Source organism: Onychomys torridus, chromosome 9 (genome assembly GCF_903995425.1).
Source record: "Onychomys torridus chromosome 9, mOncTor1.1, whole genome shotgun sequence".
Classification (NCBI taxonomy): Eukaryota; Metazoa; Chordata; class Mammalia; order Rodentia; family Cricetidae; genus Onychomys; species Onychomys torridus.
In genome coordinates this window covers 44,165,144-44,187,137 of record NC_050451.1, presented here as the reverse complement: position 1 = coordinate 44,187,137, position 21,994 = coordinate 44,165,144, and the positions used below count along the sequence as shown (strand labels likewise).

The following is a 21,994-nucleotide window of genomic DNA, read 5'->3' as shown; positions in this document are numbered from 1 at the left end:
AAGATCTGACATCCATGCAGGCAAAACACCAATACAAATAAATAAATGCAATCCTCCTTTAAAGGAAAAAAAAAAAAAACTCAAATAAGTGGTGGCCTGCACCTTTAATCCCAGCACTTGGGGAGACACAGAAGGTGATTTCGGTGAGTTCAAAGCCATCCTGGTCTATACATACTGAGTTCCAGGCCAGCTAGGGCTCCACATTAAGATCCTGTCTCAAAACACAGCAAAAACTTCATGTAAGAATGTGGCTGAAAATGAACTTGATTCTGTTTTCTTCCCAGCTTTTCAAAACCCTAGGCACTGGTGTAGACCACAAGTATGGACTTTATTACAGAGATGAGAGGTAGAAATTTGTACTCTATCCAGAGCCGGCGCACTTTTCCCCTTGGCCCCTTTGCTCTGCCTCCAAGATGGTAGGAAAGTTGTGTTTTGGAGGGCAGAGGAACTGCTCTGTGGTGTTATGTCCTCGCAGTGCCTGTAGTGGTGCTGTGGGAGGCTGCCGCCTCTTCCTGTGCAGCCCTGCCTGCTTTCTTGGCTGGAGAGTACATGCAGGGATTTCCCCTTAATGATCACTGACCCTGGGAGCACTTTTTAGTTTCCAAAATGAAAATATGATCCTCCAAATAAATAAATAAAAGGATGTGGCTGAAAGTTGGGCAGTGGTGGCACATGCCTTTAATCCCAGTACTTGGGAGGCAGAGGCAGGCAGATCATTGTGAATTTGAGGCCAGCCTGGGCTACAGAGCTAGTTCCAAGATAGTCAGGGCCACACAGGAAAACAAACAGTTTTGAAATGATGGAATGTGGACTCTAAATTACATAAAGAAGCTAGAACAGCCACAGGGAACTCGGGGATGGGGGTGGGTGGTGGTGTTTATTTCACTTTACAGCTTGTAGTTCATATTCCAGAGAGCTCAGGGCAAAACTCAAGGGAGGAACCCAGAGATAGAAACTGCTTTGGAGGCCATGGAGGGGTGCTGCTCACTGGCTGGCTCCCCATGGCTTGTCCAGCCTGCTTTCTTCTAGCACCAGGACCACAGTGCCAAGAGCGAGTGGCCTTCCCACATCAATCAAGAAAAGGCATCACAGGCTTGCCCACAGGCCAATCCGGTAGAGGGATTTTCTCAACTGAGGTTCTTTCTTCCCAAGTGACTAGCTCATGTCCTTTACATAAAACTAGCCAGCACAGGCAGGAAGGTGTGTTCAGAGTTCTTAGAAGATCTTGGGTTGGGGATTTAGCTCAGTGGTAGAGCGCTTGCCTAGCAAGCGCAAGGCCCAGGGTTCGATCCTCAGCTCAAAAAAAAAAAAAAAAAAGCAGAGTTCTTAGAAGATCTTGTGGGGCAGACTTGAGTGTGACCGGTGCAGGCCAACAGTCTGAACACTTAGGAGGCAAAGGCAAGAAGACTGGAATCTTTTTCTTTGTGTGTGTTGTGTATTTGCACATGTACGTGAGGGTTTGTGAAGGTCAGGAAGGAAATTGGATGAATTCTCCCTTTGTATTCTATTTTTATTGCTGTGATAAAATGTTTTTTATTGTATTCTGACAAATAAAGCTTGCTTAGAGTTAGAGGGTGGAACTACTGCACAGAGAGGACACAGGAACCGGGAAGGTGGGGCTGAGACAGGATCTCAGCCCTTTGGGAGGAAGGAACGGTAGAGGTAGGAAGTCACTGGTGGCCGCTTCTCTGCCTCTCTGATCTTTCCGGTTTTACCCGATTTCTGACTCCTAGTTTTTATTGATAAGATTAATTAGATTTACACATCAATAACACCATAACCAAGGCAACCTACAGAAAAAAGTTTACTTGCACTTAAGTTACAGAGGGTCATGTCCTGAACTGCAAGCAGGAACTCCAGCAGCCTCTCAATGCCTGCCCCCAGGGCCATTCTCCTACAAGACCACACTGCTAAAACCTCTCCAAACACTGCCACCAACTAAGACAGTGTGGAGCATTTCATTCAAACTTCAGGTTTTTGTTTCGAGACAGTCTCTTATTAAACCTGAACCTCTTCCAAAATGATTATACCATCGGTGACTTATCAAGTCCTACCAAAGAGTGTGACCCTGCTGGCACTCAAGTTCCAAATGCTATTGGAATTCAGCTTTATATCCAGTAAGATAAAGAATTACCCAGAGTACACCACAGTACGGAGATGCACCCAGTGCTGCTCATCACTGATTGCTGTGGGATAATTGTACACTGTGAAAATGTATTGATGTGATTGGTGCAATAAAAGACTGAAAGGCCAATAGCTAGGAAAAGGTTAGGCAGGTCTTCCAGGAACTGAGAGGACTCTGAGAAGAAGAAGGCAGAGACACCAGACAGACCTAGAGGAAGCAGCATGGGCAGTATGGAGAGATTAGTTAATGAGCCACGTGATAGAACTTACATTAAAATAAATGGGTTAAGTTGTAAGAGCTAGTTAGGAACAAGCCTAAGCTATAGGCTGAACTTTCATAAGAAGTCTCTGTGTTGGTATTTGGGAGCTGGCTGGCTGGACAGAAAAAAGACTTGTTACAAGTGCTCATCACCTGGCCCTAAAGAGGTAGTTTGGTAACAACATCCCTCATCATGAATATAAGGCAAACCAATTTGTTCAATGTACCAGGCTCCCAAATCATGACACTTACTAGTTTTGAATGCTTGCCCCAGCTTAGTCATGTTTCTGGCTAGCTCTTTAACGTAATCAGTTTCTCTTTATCTACCTTTTGCCCTGGGGCTTATCACCTTCCTTCCTTCTCTGTATCTTACTTTCACCGCTTCTGTATGACTGGCATCTGCCTGGCTTCTTGCCCTGGGCATCTCCCTCTTCTCAAGCCTAGATGTCTCCTATTTATTCTCTCTCCCTGCCAACCTCACCTATCCTTTCTCCTGCCTAGCTATTGGCTGTTCAGCCTTTTATTAGATCAACCAGGTGCCTTAGGCAGGCAAGGTGAAACAGATGCAACACATCTTTGCATAGTTAAACACACATCCTTAATCATGAAACAAAATGCAACATAAACAAAAGCAGCACACCTTTGCACAGTTAAAGTGATATTCTGCGGCATAAACAAATGAAACACATCTTTGCCTAGTTAAAATAATATTCCACAACAGTTCAAGGCACATGTATTTAAACTGCCCAGTACATACAAGAACACTTAAGTTCTAAAGGTAAAGAGATAAATTAGTCTTGAAAGGAGTTCAGTGTTACAAAGGAGACACACGAGAAACACCAGCACAGTGGGGTAAGGTGATGTACAGAAACCTGGGAGGAGAGGCACAGAGAGACTCTGTGAAACTGTCATCTGCACTGTTCAGAGTGGAGTTCTCTGGTCAGGTAAGCAGAGGATGTCAGAGTGAGCAGTCTACACAGGGAGAATGCAAGCTCAGGTTTAAGAGGTGACATCCGAGGTTTCTACTGAACCAGACAGAACTCCAGAAAGTTAGCATACTGGAGGAGTGTTAGGCTGTGGCTCTGTAAGACCTCATGTTGAGGTGCTTTTTACTCTATTCTTCAATGTCATGATCAAAGAATATTGCATATAAAAATTGGAGCTTGTTATGGAAAAACAATGTGGTGGCGATGGCTCAGTGGTTAAGAGTGCTTGGTGCTTGCTCTTTCAGAGGACCTGACTTTTTCATTCCCAGCACCCACATTCAGCAACATGTAACTACCTGTAACTCAAGCTACAGTGGAACCAATATCCTTTTCCAGCCTCCTTAGGCACCCACACACATAGGGCACACACATGCACACACACACACACCTTTTTAAAAACTAGAGTAAGGGAGAGATAAAAACAAACAAATAAAGCACAGTGCTTCACCCTACAATCCTTGCTCAGGGAAGAGCTCACTGAAGGTCTGAGGCCAGATGAGGCTGCAGAGATCCTGTCTCAATAAAACCTCCAGCCAACCACCCACAAAACCTGATGCTTGGCACCTTCTTTTCCTGAGGTGCTGCGTTTTCAACAATCCTTCCAGCAACAGTTTGAAAACCGGTCCTTGGGGGTAGGAGGTGGAGGTGGATCAGAGACTAGCAAGATGGTTGACAAGATGGCTGAGGGTATGGGGCCTTTCCACCAAGAAAATGGTGGAAACAAGTATGGAAAGATAACAAGGAAACAAGTCAAGGGAGCTTGCTATTTGAGAGGTTCTAACAGAAGCTTTGATTTCTGGCTTCAGTGGGTAGGTCATCAGCAGAAGATGGCTCCATACATCTTAAGTTAGTTACTCGTATCTACAAAACTCCGTCAGGCCTGCCCCAGTAAAGCAAGCGTTGCACACTTGCAGTCCCAGCTACCCACCAAAGCTGAGGCAGGAATATTGCTTCAACCGGACTTCAAGGCCAGACTGAGCAATAGAGCAAGACCCTGTCTCTAGGGGAGCAAAAGCCACTGTGTCAGACTCGGTCCCAACTTCCTAGAATCACACTGCCTCAGGACGATGGGTGGGATCAGAAAAGGGGGTCGTAGGAGTGGGTAAGAGAACGGCCACTTGTGATGTCCTCCAGTACTTGCTTGCCCTCAAAGAGAAAACGTTGTCAGCTTCCTTCCATTTTGCTCCCTCGTTGCCAAGTGAGTCAGTACTCAGAGGGAATCCTCCAGGGCAGAGCCCCCTCCAGAATGGCCCGAGCCAGAGAGCAGTAAACATTTTCAAAGTAACCTGTAAAATTAGGGAGAAGGCCAAACGTCCCACACAGACCTACATAGAAACAAAAACGATGGAAGCTCGGTATGGAGGTGCGTACCTAGAAACTCCGAAGGCGGAGACTGGAAGAGAAACTTGGGAGACCCCAAGTTCGAGGTCAGCTGGGATTTCTGGTTTAAAAAACTAAAACCCTACGTCCGATTAAAAACAGGTAGTGGTGCACGCCTTTAATCCCAGCACTTGGGAAGCAGAGCCAGGAGGATCTCTGTGAGTTCGAGGCCAGCCTGGGCTACCAAGTGAGTTCCTGGAAAGGCGCAAAGCTACACAGAAAGCCGGGCGGTGGTGGCACACGCCTGTAATCCCAGCACTCAGGAGACAGAGCCAGGAGGATCTCTGTGAGTTCGAGGCCAGCCTGGTCTACAGAGATAGTCCAGGACAGGCTCCAAAGCTACAGAGAAACCCTGTCTCGAAAAACCAAAAAAACAAAAACAAAAACAACAAACAGCCGTGTCAGCCAGGCATGGTGACGCACGGCTGTAGTCCCAGCACTCGGGAGGCAGAGGCAGGCGGATCTCTGAGTTCGAAGCCAGCAGAGCGAGTTCCAGGACAGCCAGGGCTACACAGAAAAACCCGTCTCAAAAAACAAAAACAAAAACAAACCAGCCCTGTCAATCCACCCAATACTCGGGGTGAAACGACAAACTGCAGGTGCCCCTCACCCCGCTCCCGCTGACGCTGGCAGTGACCGGGCCTGTGATGTCCGAAAGCCTGGGAAGGACACCTTTAGCAGGTGCTGGAGGCCACAGGGCCCTGGCACGGGAACACGGCATAAACCCTCGCCCCGCCCAGGTAGGGGCAGCTCTCGGCATCAGGGCCAGCCTCAGCAGCCGGGGACCGGTCCCGCCTTCGGCCGCCCGCGCTCCCACCCCCGGGCCGTCTCTTTCCGGGCAGCCCGGGCCGCGCAAGCCGGCGCACGAGCATCACTGAGCTCTCCGGAGACGAGCCTTCCCGGGAGCTGAGGTCCCTGCCGGCGAAGGCGGAAGTGGTAAGACTGACGTGTCCGGGCGGCGGTGCAGCTCGCCGGGAAGAACACTTGCATCGCCCGCGGGCTCGGGGACAGAGCTCGGCGGAGTCGCCGGCGGGGCCCGACGGCTGGCGAGCCGGAGCTGTTTGCCGAGCCTCTGAGCGAGCCGAGCGCGGACGCCCGCGGCGTGGCGGCAGCCGCGGCGATCAGGCGCAGAGGCGGACAACCCCGAGGAGGTCCGCCGGCAGGTCCTCGCCGAGCCTGCTGCTCCGGCGCGGCTCTCTGGGAAGCCCGGCAGAAGCCCAAGGGCAGCTACGGGGGCCTGCGGGGCCGCCGGCGCCCCTTTGGCCAGCCGGTCCCTTGCAGTGAGGGTCCCGAAGCTGCGGCCGGTGCCTCTGCGGGAGCAGCGAGCCCGCCGGGCGTTGCCATAGAAACGGGTTGGCTCGCGCAGCCGAGGTCCCCGGGTGGGGGAGGCCTGCGAGAGGCGTGAACCCCAGGTTGGGAGGACTACCGAGCGCGCGTGCCGAGCCCCGTCTTTGGGACAGAGGGCTTGTGGTGTGGGCGATCGGGAGGGCCAGTGGGAGGAGGTGGAGCCAATGGGCGCCTGAGCGACCAGACCCGGGGCGTCACGCCTTGATACCTCGTGTCTGTAACCACGGGATTGCCCCCAACAGGTCCTGCTGCCTTAAAGATGACAGTCCTAGGGCACCCTCGAAGTTGGAGCTGCCAGTGTTTGCCAGTCCTGATACTGTTGCTGGGCACAGGCCATGGGCCAGGGGTGGAAGGTGTGACACACTACAAGCCCGGCGACCCTGTCATTCTGTATGTCAACAAAGTGGGACCCTACCACAACCCCCAGGAAACTTACCACTACTACCAGCTTCCAGTCTGCTGCCCTGAGAAGATCCGTCACAAAAGTCTTAGTTTGGGTGAAGTCCTGGATGGGGACCGAATGGCCGAATCTTTGTACGAGATCCGCTTTCGGGAGAATGCGGAGAAGAGAATTCTGTGTCACATGCAGCTCAGTTCTGCACAGGTCAGCTCTCCCCATTAGTTATCACTTAGGCGCCACCCCACCCCCTCCTTGCCAGAGACTAGCAGTGCCTTGCATTTATGGTACCTTTATGGAAACTGCCTGTTTGGACTCTAACCACAACCCAGTGTACTTGCTTAGATGTTCAGAACGGACTTTTCAAGATTACATGGATACTGAGCTGCAGAAGTGATGTTAGAGCCCAGGGCTCCTCACTCCAAACTTGGCTGTCAGTAACACAGGTCCTACTTAAGACTCCTGTGTAATTCTGTCTCCTTTCATACGTACCTTTGGCTCTTTCTCAGCTCCATTACTTTCTAACTTTCCGTTAACTTTTTTTTTTCTTTTGCAAGTCCTGGCACTTCTTAATCAATTCCAGTCTTTCTTTACACTTATTTTCCTGAGACTTTATCCCATCAAAGTCATACTTGCTCTTTTTGGGGACCAGTATACCAGAATCAGTCAATGGGAGTCAGTTTTGTTCCCTTAGGAACTTTGGCAGTGCACAGAGACATTTTGTTTGTTTGATTTGGGGCTTTTGTTCTTTTGTCTTGGTTTTGTTTGTTGAGATGAGATCTCACTATGTAGCCCAGGCTGGCCTCAAACCCAAGATGAACCTTATAAGTGTTGGGATAACAAGGATGTTCTATGTGATAGCTTTGGAGACGATTCGGCAGTACTGTTGGTGTGTAGTGAGTAGAGATCAAGGATGCTGAATTCTGCAGTGCACAGATCAGCATCTCCCTACTACACGAGTACTGCCAAGTTTGAGAAACACCGAGTTAACTCTGACCCCTTTGTGTACTGACCCCTGGCTTATTCTCTGTAGGTGGAGCAGCTGCGCCAGGCTATTGAAGAATTGTATTACTTTGAATTTGTGGTAGATGACTTGCCAATCCGTGGTTTTGTGGGCTACATGGAAGAGAGTGGCTTCCTGCCACATAGCCACAAGATAGGCCTCTGGACCCATTTGGACTTCCACCTAGAATTCCATGGAGATCGGATTATATTTGCCAATGTTTCAGTTCGGGATGTCAAGCCCCACAGCTTGGATGGGTTACGAGCTGATGAATCCCTAGGCCTTACTCACACTTACAGTGTGCGCTGGTCTGAGACTTCAGTGGAGCGTCGGAGTGACAGGCGCCGTGGTGATGACGGTGGCTTCTTTCCTCGAACCCTGGAAATCCACTGGTTGTCCATCATCAACTCCATGGTGCTTGTGTTTTTACTGGTGGGTTTTGTAGCTGTTATTCTCATGCGTGTGCTTCGAAATGACCTGGCTCGCTACAACCTAGATGAAGAGACCAGCTCTGGAGGCTCTAGTGATGACTTTGACCAGGGTGATAATGGCTGGAAAATTATCCATACAGATGTCTTCCGCTTCCCTCCATACCGCGGTCTACTCTGTGCTGTGCTTGGTGTGGGCGCCCAGTTCCTGGCCCTTGGCACTGGTGAGGTGATATGAATTGCTCTCAAAGGGCAGTAGATAGGTTATTGTAAAGGTTCAGTGGATCTCTTCTATTCAAGGTGAGAGGAGAAGACGTAAGGACTCGGTAGCTCTAGCGAGGTTGTGTGTGGGTTTTCCTGACCCCAGTAGAACCGGGGAAATGTTATCGCGTGAGGCCCTTGATCAGGGTTAAGGGGGTTGATTTCTCTGACGTTGAGAAGAGGTGTAGATGAGACCTAACAAGTTTTCCACTACTACCCTGTAGGCATTATTGTCATGGCACTGCTGGGCATGTTCAATGTACACCGCCATGGAGCCATTAACTCGGCAGCCATCTTGTTGTATGCTCTGACCTGCTGCATCTCTGGCTATGTGTCCAGCCACTTCTACCGGCAGATCGGAGGCGAGCGTTGGGTGTGGAACATCATCCTCACCACCAGTCTCTTCTCTGGTGAGGACGTCCCCTTTTGTGGTGGGTCTGCCTAGATTTAGGGACTAAGAGTACATCATGGGTCCTGGGGTAGAGTCACAGTACAGGAAATAGAGGGAGGATTTCTTAAAATATTGATGTTTATGTGTATGTTGTGCCTGCATGTGTGCATGTGCAACACATGCATACAGTGTCCATGGAGGCCATAAGAAGGTGTCTGATCCCCTGGAACTGGAGTTGCAGATGGTTGTGAGCTACCATGTGGGTACTGGGAACCGAACCCAAGTCAGAACAGCAAGTGCTATTAACCACCAAGCCTTCTCTCCAGCCCCTGCACTGGGCAGGTATTTTCATAAGAAAAATCCATCAAAAATAATCTCTTTCTTGCCAGGTGGTGGTGGCACATGTTTTTAATCCCAGCACTCAGGAGGCAGAGGCAGGTGGGTCTCTGTCAGTTCAAGGCCAGCCTGGTTTACAGTGTGAGTTCCAGGACAGTCAGGGCTGAATAGACTCTATCTAAAACAACAACAACACAAAACAAAACAAAAACAGCATGACCACTATGCCTAGCTTTTTTCATGTGGGACCTGGGGATTGAACCTAGGCCTTCATGCAAAGTACTTCAACTGAGCCATCAGTTCTGCAGACACTGTGCTTAAATAATGTGGTATGTGCACACTTGTGTGGGTGCTGTGAACTGTGAGCATGGGGAAGGCAGCGGTCAATGTCAGGTATCTTCCTCAGGAGCTCACCTTGTCTTTTGAGCCAGGGTCTGTCACTGAAGTTGGAGCTCACTGAATTAGCTGGAGTGGAAAGCCATGGAGTCCTAGGGATCCTCCTGATTTGCCTTCCTTTACTGGGATCATGAGCTCTAGCCACATTTGACTTGTTTTTGTTGTTTGTTTTAAATGTGGACGCTGGGGATCCAACTTGGGTCCTCATGCCTTTGGGGAAAGCATGATTGAACCATTTCCTCAACCCCCTTAACAAGCATCCTTGAATTTATTTTTGTATACTCTTTATTTTGGAGGTAGATTCATTCTAGCCTTCAAACCAGATTGCCTCCCCCCGCCCCCCTCCACTCCCCATTGAGATGGGGTTTCTCAGTGTAATGACCCTGACTGTCCCGGAACTCACTCTGTAGACCAGGCTGACCTCTGCCTTTAGAGTGCTGGGATTAAAGGCGTGCGCCACCACTGCCCTGCTCCGATTGCCTTCTCAGTGACAGTAGCAGTCTACATTCTGTCTTGATTCTTGATGGCATTGGGTGTGGGGAAGAAGTCCAGAGAAGAATAATCTATCCAAGGGTCCAGGTGGCTTCAGTCAGCTCTGGACATCTAGGAGCACAGTCGGGCCCTGTAAGTGGCAGGCGACTTCATCCCTTTCCCTTCAGGTCCAGTCAGAGTGGGGTGTCAGGGATGTTGCTCCTACTGCTGACCCTCCCCCCTGCAGTGCCTTTCTTCCTGACGTGGAGTGTGGTGAACTCAGTGCACTGGGCCAACGGCTCGACACAGGCTCTACCAGCCACCACCATCCTGCTGCTTCTGACGGTCTGGCTGCTGGTAGGCTTTCCTCTCACTGTCATTGGAGGCATCTTCGGGAAGAACAACGCTAGTCCCTTTGACGCACCTTGTCGCACCAAGAATATCGCGCGGGAGATCCCACCCCAACCCTGGTACAAGTCTACTGTCATCCACATGACTGTGGGTGGCTTCTTGCCTTTCAGGTATCCTCACGTCATAGTGTGGCCGTCACTCCTGGGGGTTTTAGTTTGGTTTGGTTTTGGACACGAGAGGGTTTTTATTTGGTTTGTTTTTTTGAGACAGTCTTATGAAGTTAGTTTAAAAACGTACAGTTCTCCTGCCCTGGGTGCTTGGATTATAGATGTGTGTTACCACACCATTGTGGGTTTTTGATTCAGCTTTCCCTTCCGTCACTTCCTCAAAACCACAACCCAGTAACAGTCCGCAGTTCAGAGAGCTCACTCCTTTAGTCTCCGGTTGCTGTGCAGATATGAGGGTCTCTCTCGGGAAGCTCTCCTACTCAGCAAACAGGAATAAAATGGCTTTAAGCCCTGCATCAGTGCCTGTAGGACCTGGTTTCTCTTCAGTGTTTACAGAGCTTACGGTACAGAGCTTACGGCCTGTTTGTTTACTCGGTCAGCTTGCTGTGTGCATTTTAAACAATACAGCAGAGAAAAAAAGAGTACAGGTCTGCTTTTGTTTCTCTTGGGGCCTCATGCATTATTTGGCAAGCACTCTACCACTAAGTGATATCCCAGCATCCCTCCCCCACTTTTTTTTTTAAAGATTTATTTTTTTTTAAGATTTATTTATTTATTTAACGTACATTAGGGTTTGCCTGCATATATGTCTGTATGAGGATGTCAGATCCCCTGGAACTGGAGTTACAGACAGTTGTGAGCTGCCCTGTGGGTGCTGGGAATTGAACCCTGGTCCTTTGGAAGAGCAGCCAGTGCTCTTAACCACTGAGGCATCTCTCCAGCCCTTTTTGTTACCTTTCATTTTGAGACAGTTTTCCAGGCTGGCCTTGAACTTGCTCTGTAGCCCAGACTGGCTTTGAGCTTAGCAATCCTCCTGCCTCAGCCTCCCGAATAGTAGTAGTGTAGTCATATGCCTGTCAGGGAAGACCGTCATGAAAGAAGAGCAACCAATCAGGCAAAAGAATCCCCAGGCAGCCTCGATTTCCTCCGGTGGCTGCACGGGAGTGGGGGTGAGTTCGGCACAGCGCTTTAGAGCTTGCTTTCTCTCTTCCGTCCACAGTGCCATCTCTGTGGAGCTGTACTACATCTTCGCCACAGTCTGGGGCCGAGAGCAGTACACTCTGTACGGCATCCTCTTCTTCGTCTTCGCCATCCTGCTGAGCGTGGGGGCTTGCATCTCCATCGCACTCACCTACTTCCAGCTGTCGGGGGAAGACTACCGCTGGTGGTGGCGGTCGGTGCTGAGCGTGGGCTCCACCGGCCTCTTCATCTTCCTCTACTCCGTCTTCTACTACGCGCGGCGCTCCAACATGTCAGGGGCAGTACAGACAGTCGAGTTCTTTGGCTACTCTTTACTGACTGGTTACGTCTTCTTCCTCATGCTGGGCACCATCTCCTTTTTTTCTTCCTTAAAGTTCATCCGTTATATCTATGTTAACCTCAAGATGGACTGAGTTCTGAGGGACAGAACTGCCGCTCTCTGCTCTCATCATGCCCCATTGATTCCACTTGATAGCTTCTGACCGAATTGTGTGATGGCATTGTCGTCTTCCCATCCCCTTTGCTCCCTTGGACCTCCCTTCTTTAGAGAGGACCTGGAAATTAAAAATCTCTGATATAAGGAATATATATTTGAACTTTTTAAGTTGCCTTACGTTTTGATTTTTTTTCTTCTTCTTTTTACAAATGAAAATAAAATTTATTAAGAAAACGGATCCTGTAGTTGGAGGTTTTGGTCTAGTTACAGAATCCCCGAGGCCTGTCGTCAATGCCCAGTTCCTTTGAAAACTCCGGACGCTTGGGAACTGTCGGCGCGGGGAACCCGCGTCACCGGGGCTCTGTTTCCGGGCTGTAGCCGGGGCTCGGCCCGATGGAAGCCCAGACTGACGCCAGCCTCCAGCAGCAGTTTTTTAAGGGCAGCAAGCCGAATGACCCAGGCGACAGGAGAGACGCAGGATAACGCCCTTTCCGCCGGAAGTCGGTGTCCGAGTCTCCACGTGCCGTCCCTCCCCCTCCCTCCCTCCCCACCCGGCCCCGTAGCGGCGGCTCAGCTGCTGCCATGGAGCCTGCGGGTCTGGAGCAGATCCTGAAGGAGCTGCTGCTGCCGGACACCGAGCGCATCCGCCGGGTACGGGCGGGCCGGGCCGGGCCGGGCCGGGCCCCGGGGGAGGGGGAGGCCGTGGGGACAGCCCGCTCCTGACCGCCAGCCTCCCACCAGGCCACGGAGCAGCTCCAGACCGCCCTGCGGGACCCTGCTGCCTTGCCTGCTCTCTGCGACCTGTTGGCTTCTGCGACCGACCCTCAGGCGAGTCCCCCTGCTCCTCCTCGCCCGAAATTCTGAAAGCCCTCAATGTGCTCTCCTCTCGGGTTCCGCCCCAGCCTCCGCCCCCTGCGGTCTGTTCATCTTCCTGCTGTCTGCCATTCTGACTTGGCTTACCTCTCCTCGCCCCAGATCCGCCAGTTTGCAGCCGTCCTGACCCGCCGAAGGCTGAACACCCGCTGGCGCCGCTTGGCACCCGAGCAACGGGAGAGGTGGGCTAGGTCTGGGATGGGAGGGGCCAGGCCGAGTCGATTCTTGGGCGGGCCGGGTACCAAGCGTTTGCCGCCTGTCTTCCAGCATCAAGACCCTGGTCCTGACAGCCCTGCAGAAAGAGACGGAGTAAGTGCTTAGCGCCCTCCCCCTCTTGCGGTGTGTGTGTGGGGGGGGTGGGGGTCCTAACTGATTTGGGGCTGAGGTCCTCTCAAGGCCTTCTTTTTTAACCCCAGGCTGGGACTTAGAGAGCAGAGATTTCATTCAGTCCTAGAAGGTGGAGCCTGTGAAAACCAAAGTTTTTGAGAATGGGTGAAAATGATCTGTCAAACCTCAAACCGGAAAATGAGACTGAAATTCAGCCTGTCCAGAGGGGCTGCACAGATCACAGTGCCCCCCCCCCCCCACTTCTTCACCCCAAGCTGTTGGCTTATGGGGTCTGTCTTAGGAAAGACTCTGTGCTTGGAAGGAGGATGCTTCTCTTCTGGGCATTCCTTGTCTGCAGGGGAGGGTCAGGAGGGAGGGTAGTGAAGGGCGATTATGGCTCCATCTCCACTTTGCAGGCATTATGTGAGCGTCAGCTTGGCTCAGCTCTCAGCCACCATTTTTCGAAAGGAAGGCCTGGAAGCCTGGCCTCAGTTCATGCACCTTCTTCAGCAAAGTACTCACAGTACCAACAGCCCCGAGAAAGAGGTACTGGTGCCCTGTGGGCAGCAGCGGGGGGGGGGGGGGGGGGGGGACCCAGAGGCGGAAGCTTTCTCCTCTCACCCCCTACTCCCGGACAGGTGGGGCTTCTGCTGCTGAGTGTGGTGGTGTCCTCCCAACCTGAGGCATTCTACCCCCACCAACGAGGGCTTCTGCAGCTTCTGGCTGACACTCTGGGTGAAACAGGCGCCCCTAGAGTACTCTTCTATTCCCTGCGCACTCTGACCGCCTTGGCCCCCTACCTCAGGACCGATGATGTGGTAAGACCCTGGCTATCACACCTTAACCTCCATCACCGCCAGGTCTTTGGATCCTTACATTTCGAAGTTCCGGCCCAAGATGCTTTAGACTCCTCACTCTGCCTTCCATTCTTCCTAACAGTTGAGGGGATACCGTGGGGGTGCCAGGCCCAGCTGGTGTGCCTGGGGTCATCTTCTTAGATTGCATGCCATGAGGAAGCTGCTAGTGTCTGGGGTCTGGGATTCGGTGGCATGCGCTGTCTGTGACTAAGCCCATCCTGTGTCCTCCAGCCTCTCGCACGGATGTTGGTGCCCAAACTCGTTATGGCAGTGAGGACTCTGATCCCCATAGATGAGGTGAGGACAGATGGGAGGGATCTCCTTTTGGGGAGGAAAATGGAGGCCCATCCAGCCTGGTACCCTATGGCTTACCTATCTATCAGGTAAAGGCCTGTGAGGCCCTCGAGGCCCTGGATGAGCTGCTGGAGTTAGAGTTGCCCATCATCACTCCCCACCTCTCTGAGGTCCTCACCTTCTGCCTGGAGGTGAGCCTGCCGTGGGTGCTGCCCCTGGTCCTGGCTTGGCTGGAGTCTTCTTGCTCGTTCCTGATTTTTGTTAGTGTCTGTCTAGGTGGCTAAAAACGTGGCCCTTGGCGATGCAATTCGTGTACGCATCCTCTGCTGCCTCACTTTTTTGGTCAAAGTCAAAAGTAAGGTAAGTACCCTCTGGGGTATGTTACCCCATCCCAGCATCCCCACTCTTAATTGTATTCTTGGGATCCTGTTCTAGCCCGGTCCAGCCTTCCCCTATTCCAGGAGATTGGGACTGTCCTGCTGGACTCCTTGTGGTTGGCAGGATGGGATTTTTTTCTCCTGAGCCCATTCTGAGGAGATGCTCAGGGACAGTCTCCTCCCCTCTTAGGCCTTACTGAAGAACCGCCTCCTGCCTTCCTTGCTGCAAGCCCTTTTCCCAATTATGGCCGCTGAGCCGCCCGTGGGCCAGTTGGATCCTGAAGACCAAGATTCTGATGATGATGAGTTGGAGATCGGGCTGATGGGGGAGACCCCCAAGCACTTTGCTGTACAGGTATACATTAGTCTCTTAGCCACTGTGACCATACCTCAGAGAAACAACTCAAGGGGAGGAAGGATTTCCATTTACTGAGGTGGGAAAGGAATGGCCACCAGGAAGCAAAGCAGAACAGTTTACATTATTGACGGGAAGCAGAGAAGGGAAATACAAAAAGGAGCCAGGGCTCGAAAGATCCTGTAAAGACATGACCCCAACTAAGCCCTACCTCCTACCTTTTGCTCCTCCTGGTGATGGCATTAGATTATTTACCCGTCAAGTGATTAACTGATCATTAGGTCAAGGCCTTCCTGATCTAATTGGCCCTGAAAACACCATCACAATCTCCTAAGCATTTCTCCGAGAGTCAACCATCTCAGCCAGGTGAGGTGTGGGTGTACCTATGACCTTGGCTCCCAGCACTTGGGAGGCTGAAGCAGGATCGTGAGCTTCAGGCCAGTCCGAGCCGTCCTGTCTCCAGCATAGAACCAGTCATCACAGGCAGTTTATAGGACAGGGGTTAAGTAACTATAGCAGGTTAGAGATGGAGTTACAATCTCCCTGAACTTCTGCAGGTTGTGGACATGCTGGCACTACACCTTCCCCCTGAGAAGCTCTGTCCCCTTGTGGTAAGTGAGACTCTTCTGTTGTTACTATCCCTGGGTAGGCATAGTCCCCTAAAGCCGGGGTAGCTGGGTACACAGGTGTGATGGCCCTGTTGTGGAAGTAGAAGCAGGCCCTTGCTAGGCTTTCAAAAACATGCCGTGGACTCCCTAGATGCCCATGTTGGAAGAAGCATTACGGAGTGAGTTCCCATACCAGCGGAAAGCAGGGTTCCTGGTATTGGCTGTCCTGTCTGATGGTGCTGGTGACCACATCAGGCAAAGGTATTACATTCAGTTCCTGTCCCCGGATGAGGTGGGTCACATGCAGAGGATGGCTGTACATCCTGTAGCAGCCCTAGTGCCCCTGTTTCAGCTTAGTTGGTTTTATTTATTTTTTTGTTTGTTTGTTTGAGACAGGGTCTCACTATATAGCCTTGGCTGGAACTCCGAGATCTCCCTGCCTCTGCCTCCCACGTGCTGGGATTAAAGGCATGTGCCACCACACCCAGCTTAATTGTTAATACTATTAGCTAGTCGTGATATTTGCTGCCTTTCAAGAGTGTTCTGGTTTGGAAGAGAAATAAGTGGCTTTCCCGTTACAGAGATAAAGGATGGTTTTTACCATCTGGCTCTGGAGAGTCCTGATCCTTCTCAGGAGGAATGGGGAGGACAGCAGAGACCAGGGTTCCTGTGTCCTGCCCCTCAGACTTGGCTCTTCTGTTCTGTCCCCTTCAGACTGCTGTGCCCACTGCTGCAGATTGTGTGCAAGGGCCTGGGCGATCCCTCCCAGGTGGTCCGAAATGCCGCTTTGTTTGCCCTGGGCCAGTTTTCAGAGAACTTACAGGTCAGCAAAGCTAAATGCAGATGGCTAACCACCGCAGGAGGGAACGCCCCACCCCAAGGCTGGGGACCCTCGTCCCTTAAACTTTCCATCTCTTGAAATGTTCTTGCCCCTTTTGGCTCTCAGAGGTGTGTGCTCCGCAGGGGAGCCTGACCGGGTCCTGCTTGTTTCTTCCCCAGCCCCACATCAGCAGCTATTCAGAGGAGGTGATGCCCCTACTCCTTGCCTACCTGAAATCGGTGCCTACAGGGAACACACAGCACCTGGCCAAGGCCTGCTACGCCCTGGAGAACTTCGTGGAAAACCTGGGTAGTGATGGGAATGGAGAGTACAGGGGAAGAAAGCAACGCATTGGCTGAAGAGGGCTGCCGGGTGGGGAGAGGGTGTGGGAGGGTGGCAGGGACAGGCTGAAGGAACTGGGTTTTGCAAATGTCAGAGGCCTGGGTTGGTTGGTAAAGAAGAAATTTCCCACAGGGCCCAAAGTGCAGCCCTACCTTCCGGAGCTTATGGAGTGTATGCTGCAGCCTCTGAGGACCCCCAGCAAAGCCCGGACCAAGGAGCTAGCTGTGAGCGCCATAGGGGCCATTGGTGAGCAAAGGGCCACGGAGGTGAAAGTGTGGTGTGGGTTCACCCAAGAAGCCTGTGTCCCCACTCCCTGCTTCCCGTTCTGTTCTGTCCTGTAGCCACAGCGGCCCAAGACTCCCTGCTGCCCTACTTCCCCACTATCATGGAGCTTCTCCGGGGATTCCTGTTGACAGGCCACGAGGACCAGCAGCTTGTGCAGATCCAGAGCCTGGGTAAGGAGAGGTTTCAGGCAGGGCTGTCTGCACCCAGGAAAGGCCAGCGTTCACCTGTTGTTTCCAGGGACCTCTCCCAGGGCCGATGGGTGTCTCCCTTTGACAAAGAGCTGTCTTTGCGTTGTAGTTTCGAGTGCCTCCACTTACCGCTCTTGGCTCTCTGGTGGGTCTCCACATCTCAGTGCTGACTGAGCTCTTGCCCCCCCAGAGACCCTCGGAGTACTGGCTCGAGCGCTGGGAGAGTCCATGAGGCCCCTAGCTGAAGAATGCTGTCAGTTGGGGCTGGGGTTATGCAGCCACATCGATGATCCCGACTTGCGGCGTTGCACGTGAGTGACCCTTCATGGTGCCCCTGTCCCTGCTGCCCACCCACCGGGTTGACAGTCCTCGTCCCAGATACCGACCCTTTGATTTTGGACCACAGCCAGATTTCCTGGGCTCTCCCATGTCGTCTGTCTGTAACAGACGCTCTCTCCCGTCATCAGGTACAGCCTGTTTGCGGCCTTATCGGGGCTAATGGGAGAGGGCCTGGGACCCTACCTGCCGCAAATTACCACTCTCATGCTGCTGTCACTGCGCTCCACCGAGGGCATTGTGGTGAGCAGAGGCTGGGTGTTGCTGGGCCTGTTAGACCAGGCTAGCCCTGTGGTGGGATTTGTCTCCCGGCCCCACCTGAGCCAAAGTCCCTGCTCTGCTTTCTTCATCTAGCCTCAGTATGATGGAATCAGCTCCTTCCTTCTGTTTGATGATGAGAGCGAAGAGGAGGAAGACCTCATGGATGAGGATATGGAGGAGGAGGAGGTGGAGGATGACTCTGAGATCTCAGGGTAGGTGTGCTCTTCTACTTCAGAGTATAGACTTGGAAGCAGGGCAGGGGCAGCGGCGCATGCCTGTAATTCCAGCACTCGGGAGGCAGAGGCAGGTGGATCTCTGAGTTCGAGGCCAGCCTGGTCTACAGAGTGAGTTCCAGGACAGGCTCCAAAACTACACAGGGAGACTCTGTCTGGAAAAACAAAAAAGAGTATATAGACGTTGAGCTGGGCGATGGTGGTCACACACCTTTAATCCCAGCACTTGGGAGGCAGAGGCAGGTGGAGCTCTGTGAGTTCGAGGCCAGCCTGGTTGAGAAGAGCCAGAGATACACGGAGAAACCCTGTCTTGAAAAACCCAAAAGTACAAAATGAAAAGCATGTCGACTTGGCTTCTGGACGTGGCCCCAGAGCGGGATCTGCTCCTGTGCTCACGGCACTGCCCCCTACCTTCCCCTAGGTACAGCGTGGAGAACGCCTTCTTCGACGAGAAGGAGGATACCTGCACAGCCCTGGGGGAGATCTCTGTGAACACCAGGTGAGCACCAGCCCTGCCGTGGTGCTGGGGACCGTCCGCAGGCCCCTTTCCCCACTCTGTGTGTCTTTCCACAGTGTGGCCTTCCTCCCGTACATGGATAACATGTTTGATGAGGTGTTCAAACTGTTGGAGGTGAGTCAGTGGGTGGACTCCTTAAGCTCCAGCGAGGGTCGTCTTGGCCTTGCACGTGCCAGCCGCACACCGGCCCTTTTCGTTCCAGTGTCCCCATCTGAACGTGCGGAAAGCAGCTCACGAAGCTCTGGGACAGTTCTGCTGCGCCCTCCAGAAGGCCTGTCAGAGAAGCCCTTCAGAGCCCAACAGCGCCGGTGAGGAGGTGTCAGCAGGCCGGGAGCCTGGGGCACCGCTGGCAGGGCCTGACCACGGCTCTGGCCGATTGTGTCTCCAGCTCTGCAGTCCGCCTTGGCCCGAGTGATACCATCCTACATGCAGGCAGTTAAAGGGGAGCGGGAGCGCCCAGTGGTGATGGCCGTGCTGGAGGCCCTGACAGTGGTGCTGCGTACCTGTGGAAACCTCACCCTGCAGCCTCCTGGACGCCTCAGTGAGCTCTGCACGATGCTTAAGACCGTGCTGCAGAAGAAGGTGAGCAGGGAAGAGAGGCTGAGGGCACACGAGGTACCAGGCCCCACAAGAGTGGATTTTCTTCAGAGGCTTCAGGTCCAGCTCTGCCCGCCTCACCTCCACCGTGGAAAGGAGAAGGCAGGGAGAGGCCCCCTGACAGCTGAATTATGTCTTCCACAGACAGCCTGTCAGGACACTGAGGAGGAGGAGGAGGAGGAAGAAGGTGACCAGGTGAGCTGCAGCTGAAAGCAGTCTAGACCATCAAGTTCCCCAGGGCCAGCGGTAGACAGTGCGCCCAGCCTACCCCGGAGCAGCCAGGGCTGCTAAGAAAAGTTGGTGACTGCCAAAACAGTGCCACCCTCAGCCCTGTAAGGTGGTGAGGTATTCCAAGGAGAGTGATGCGCTCTGGGGCATCACTGGGAGGGCCTGGGCTCTAAACAGCCAGCCTGCACACTGGTGAGGCCGAACCACCAACAGCCAGTGGCAGAGCGGGGTTGGGAGATGCACGAGCCTAGAGCTGGACCCTGGTGCTCCAGCCCCTCCCTCCCCTGGCTCCACAGGCGGAGTATGATGCCATGTTACTGGAGCATGCTGGAGAGGTCATCCCTGCCCTGGCAACCGCAGCGGGAGGACAGTCCTTCGCGCCTTTCTTTGCCAGCTTCTTGCCATTGTTGCTGTCTAAGACGGTGAGTGCCCTGTCCTCCAGCCTCTCGACCTAGTCCACCCACGAACCCAGTGCCTGCGCCCTTCCCACCCTCGCCTCCATGCCGATCTGTGCTCTTTCAACCCCCCTATAGAAACAGAGCTGTACGGTGGCAGAGAAGTCCTTTGCGGTGGGGACACTGGCAGAGTCTATCCAGGGTCTGGGCGCTGCCTCAGCCCAGTTTGTGTCTCGGCTGTTCCCTGTGCTGTTAAACGCTGCCCGGGAAGCAGACCCTGAGGTGCGGAGCAACGCCATCTTCGGGCTGGGTGTACTTGCCGAGCATGGGGGCTGCCCTGCTCAAGAGTATCCTGTGCTTGCAGGAGGGGAAATGGGGTTGGAAGTGAGCCCGGGTGAGGGGGGGGGGGGTGTTGGTGAAGGTGCTCCTGCAGGGGAAAGTCTGCCAGTGTGTGTGTTCCTTAACTGTGGGCCAGCCACTTCCCTAAGGTCCTGGGCCTCCTTTTGCCCCTCCTGGCAAGGGAACGACATGATCGAGTCCGAGATAACATCTGTGGGGCTCTTGCCCGTCTGCTGATGGCCAGTCCAGCAAGGAAAGCAGAACCCCAGGTGAAGGAAGGCTCGTGAGGCGGGGTGGAGGCCAAGGGTGGTGGAGGGAACAGGACATGTGGGCCTGAGACATGTGTGTGTTCAGGTGCTGGCTCCCCTGCTACATGCTCTGCCATTGAAGGAAGACATGGAGGAGTGGGTCACCATAGGCCACCTCTTCAACTTCCTGCACCAGAACAACCCTGACCAGGTACCCCACTGCTGGTGCTTAACAAGGACTGTTAGGCTCAGTCTAAGGGTGGGCAGAGGGGCTGTCAGCTGGAACTGATGCTGGCGGATTTCAGTGCCTTTTTTTTTTTTTTTTTTCTGATTTTTCGAGACAGGGTTTCTCTGTGTAGCTTTGCACCTTTCCTGGAACTCGCTTTGGAAACCAGGCTGGCCTCGAACTCACAGAGATCCGCCTGCCTCTGCCTCCCAAGTGCTGGGATTAAAGGAGTGCGCCACCTTTTCCTTTCCTGTAACCTCGACTGGCCCCAGCTTGTTACAGTTAATGATGGCTCAGGCCCTCAGTCTTCCCCGTCCGTTCCCCAACTCCCAAGTGCAGGGATCCCAGGCTGCACTACTATACTTAATTTGAGCAGTTCTAGGGGTCAGATCCAGGGCCTCATGCATACTAGGTAAACACTTCTACCAACTGAGCTACGTACATCCCAGCTTCTTTTTTCCGATTTGTCCACAGTTGGCAGGCAGTCTGACAGCGTGAGAGTAGGGGCGGGCTTCTCTGGTAGCATTTCCCACTTCTCTTGGGCTAAGCCAGCTCTAACCTCCCTAGGCTGATTTCCTAGGTCAGGGCTAGGAAAACAGTTACCACCCTGCCCTACACTGGAATCTGCTTCCGAAACGATTCTGCATGTATCCACTACCTGCGTTTGGACATATGCTCCAGGATTCTTGTCACTTCTTGTCTTAAACCTTTTTGTGTGTGGGGTGAGTGTCTGGAGGCTATAACTTTAATCTTTGGTCGTTAGCCATGCTTCCTTATCCCTTCTTGAGTTCACCGTCGGGCTGGGTGGCAGCACAGACGGTTTCACAGGCTTCTTCTCGCCTTGGTTCCACCCACCTGCTCTAAGCCAGAGTTGACCAGCCCTTTCCACAGGTTCTAGACGTGGCTCCCGAGCTCTTGCGCATCTGCAGCCTGATTCTGGCAGACAGCAGGATCCCGCCAGGTGAGTGACTTGGTCGTAGCTAAGGGCAAGGGGACATGGGGATGGAGGGCGGCGGGACCCAGTCCCTCATCAGCCCCGTCTCTGCCAGACACCAAGGCGGCACTGCTGCTGCTCCTGACCTTCCTGGCCAAACAGCATGCCGAGAGCTTCCACGCAGCCCTGGGCTCACTGCCTGCTAATAAAGCTGAGGAACTCCAGGCCGTGCTGGGCCTCACTTAGACTACGGGCTCCTGCTGGGCCCTCGGGCCCGAAGACTACCAGTCAGCCCAGGCCCAGCTCATCTCACCAAAGACTGTATCATCGGAAGTCAATCCTGCTTGCTGTCTTACCGGGTGTCTCTGGGGCTGGATCTATTACAAGCAGAGCTGTGACATCATACTGTAATAAAGGCAGCTTGTTTCCTGCTTGGACACTAGCTCTGAGAGCAGGAAGGCTAGAGGTGTGTGTTCAGAAATGAGACAGGCATGGGGCTGGAGTGTCTCGGCACTGAAGAAGGCACACTGTTCCTGCAGAAGACGGAACTTGAGTTCCTAGAACCCACACTAGATGGCGC

At 52.9% G+C, this 21,994-nt stretch overlaps 2 protein-coding genes across 5 annotated transcripts; both read left to right on the top strand.

The window, feature by feature from the left end:
* Positions 1-5,588: 5,588 nt before the first annotated feature.
* On the top strand, positions 5,589-11,939 carry Tm9sf1 (transmembrane 9 superfamily member 1). 4 transcript variants are annotated; one of them, XM_036198815.1, is made up of 6 exons: positions 5,589-5,685; positions 6,339-6,700; positions 7,527-8,148; positions 8,410-8,595; positions 10,027-10,300; positions 11,358-11,939. In XM_036198815.1, exons 2-6 carry the CDS (start codon positions 6,356-6,358, stop codon positions 11,749-11,751), a joined length of 1,821 nt encoding a protein of 606 aa, XP_036054708.1. In that variant the 5' UTR covers positions 5,589-5,685; positions 6,339-6,355; the 3' UTR covers positions 11,752-11,939. The 4 variants fall into 4 exon arrangements, with proteins under 4 accessions (XP_036054708.1, XP_036054707.1, XP_036054706.1 ...); XM_036198814.1 differs by lacking the exon at positions 5,589-5,685 and adding an exon at positions 5,705-5,900; XM_036198813.1 differs by lacking the exon at positions 5,589-5,685 and adding an exon at positions 5,907-6,101.
* Ipo4 (importin 4) lies at positions 11,823-21,856 on the top strand. Its single transcript, XM_036198810.1, has 30 exons — positions 11,823-12,425; positions 12,516-12,602; positions 12,750-12,829; positions 12,915-12,956; positions 13,391-13,520; positions 13,613-13,792; positions 14,063-14,128; positions 14,215-14,316; positions 14,402-14,485; positions 14,693-14,857; positions 15,415-15,468; positions 15,617-15,726; positions 16,180-16,288; positions 16,465-16,594; positions 16,760-16,873; positions 16,969-17,082; positions 17,291-17,411; positions 17,568-17,679; positions 17,791-17,909; positions 18,352-18,429; positions 18,504-18,561; positions 18,650-18,755; positions 18,836-19,029; positions 19,189-19,239; positions 19,569-19,694; positions 19,806-20,014; positions 20,143-20,275; positions 20,361-20,465; positions 21,372-21,441; positions 21,530-21,856. Exons 1-30 carry the CDS (start codon positions 12,357-12,359, stop codon positions 21,658-21,660), a joined length of 3,249 nt encoding a protein of 1,082 aa, XP_036054703.1. The 5' UTR covers positions 11,823-12,356; the 3' UTR covers positions 21,661-21,856.
* Positions 21,857-21,994: the final 138 nt, after the last annotated feature.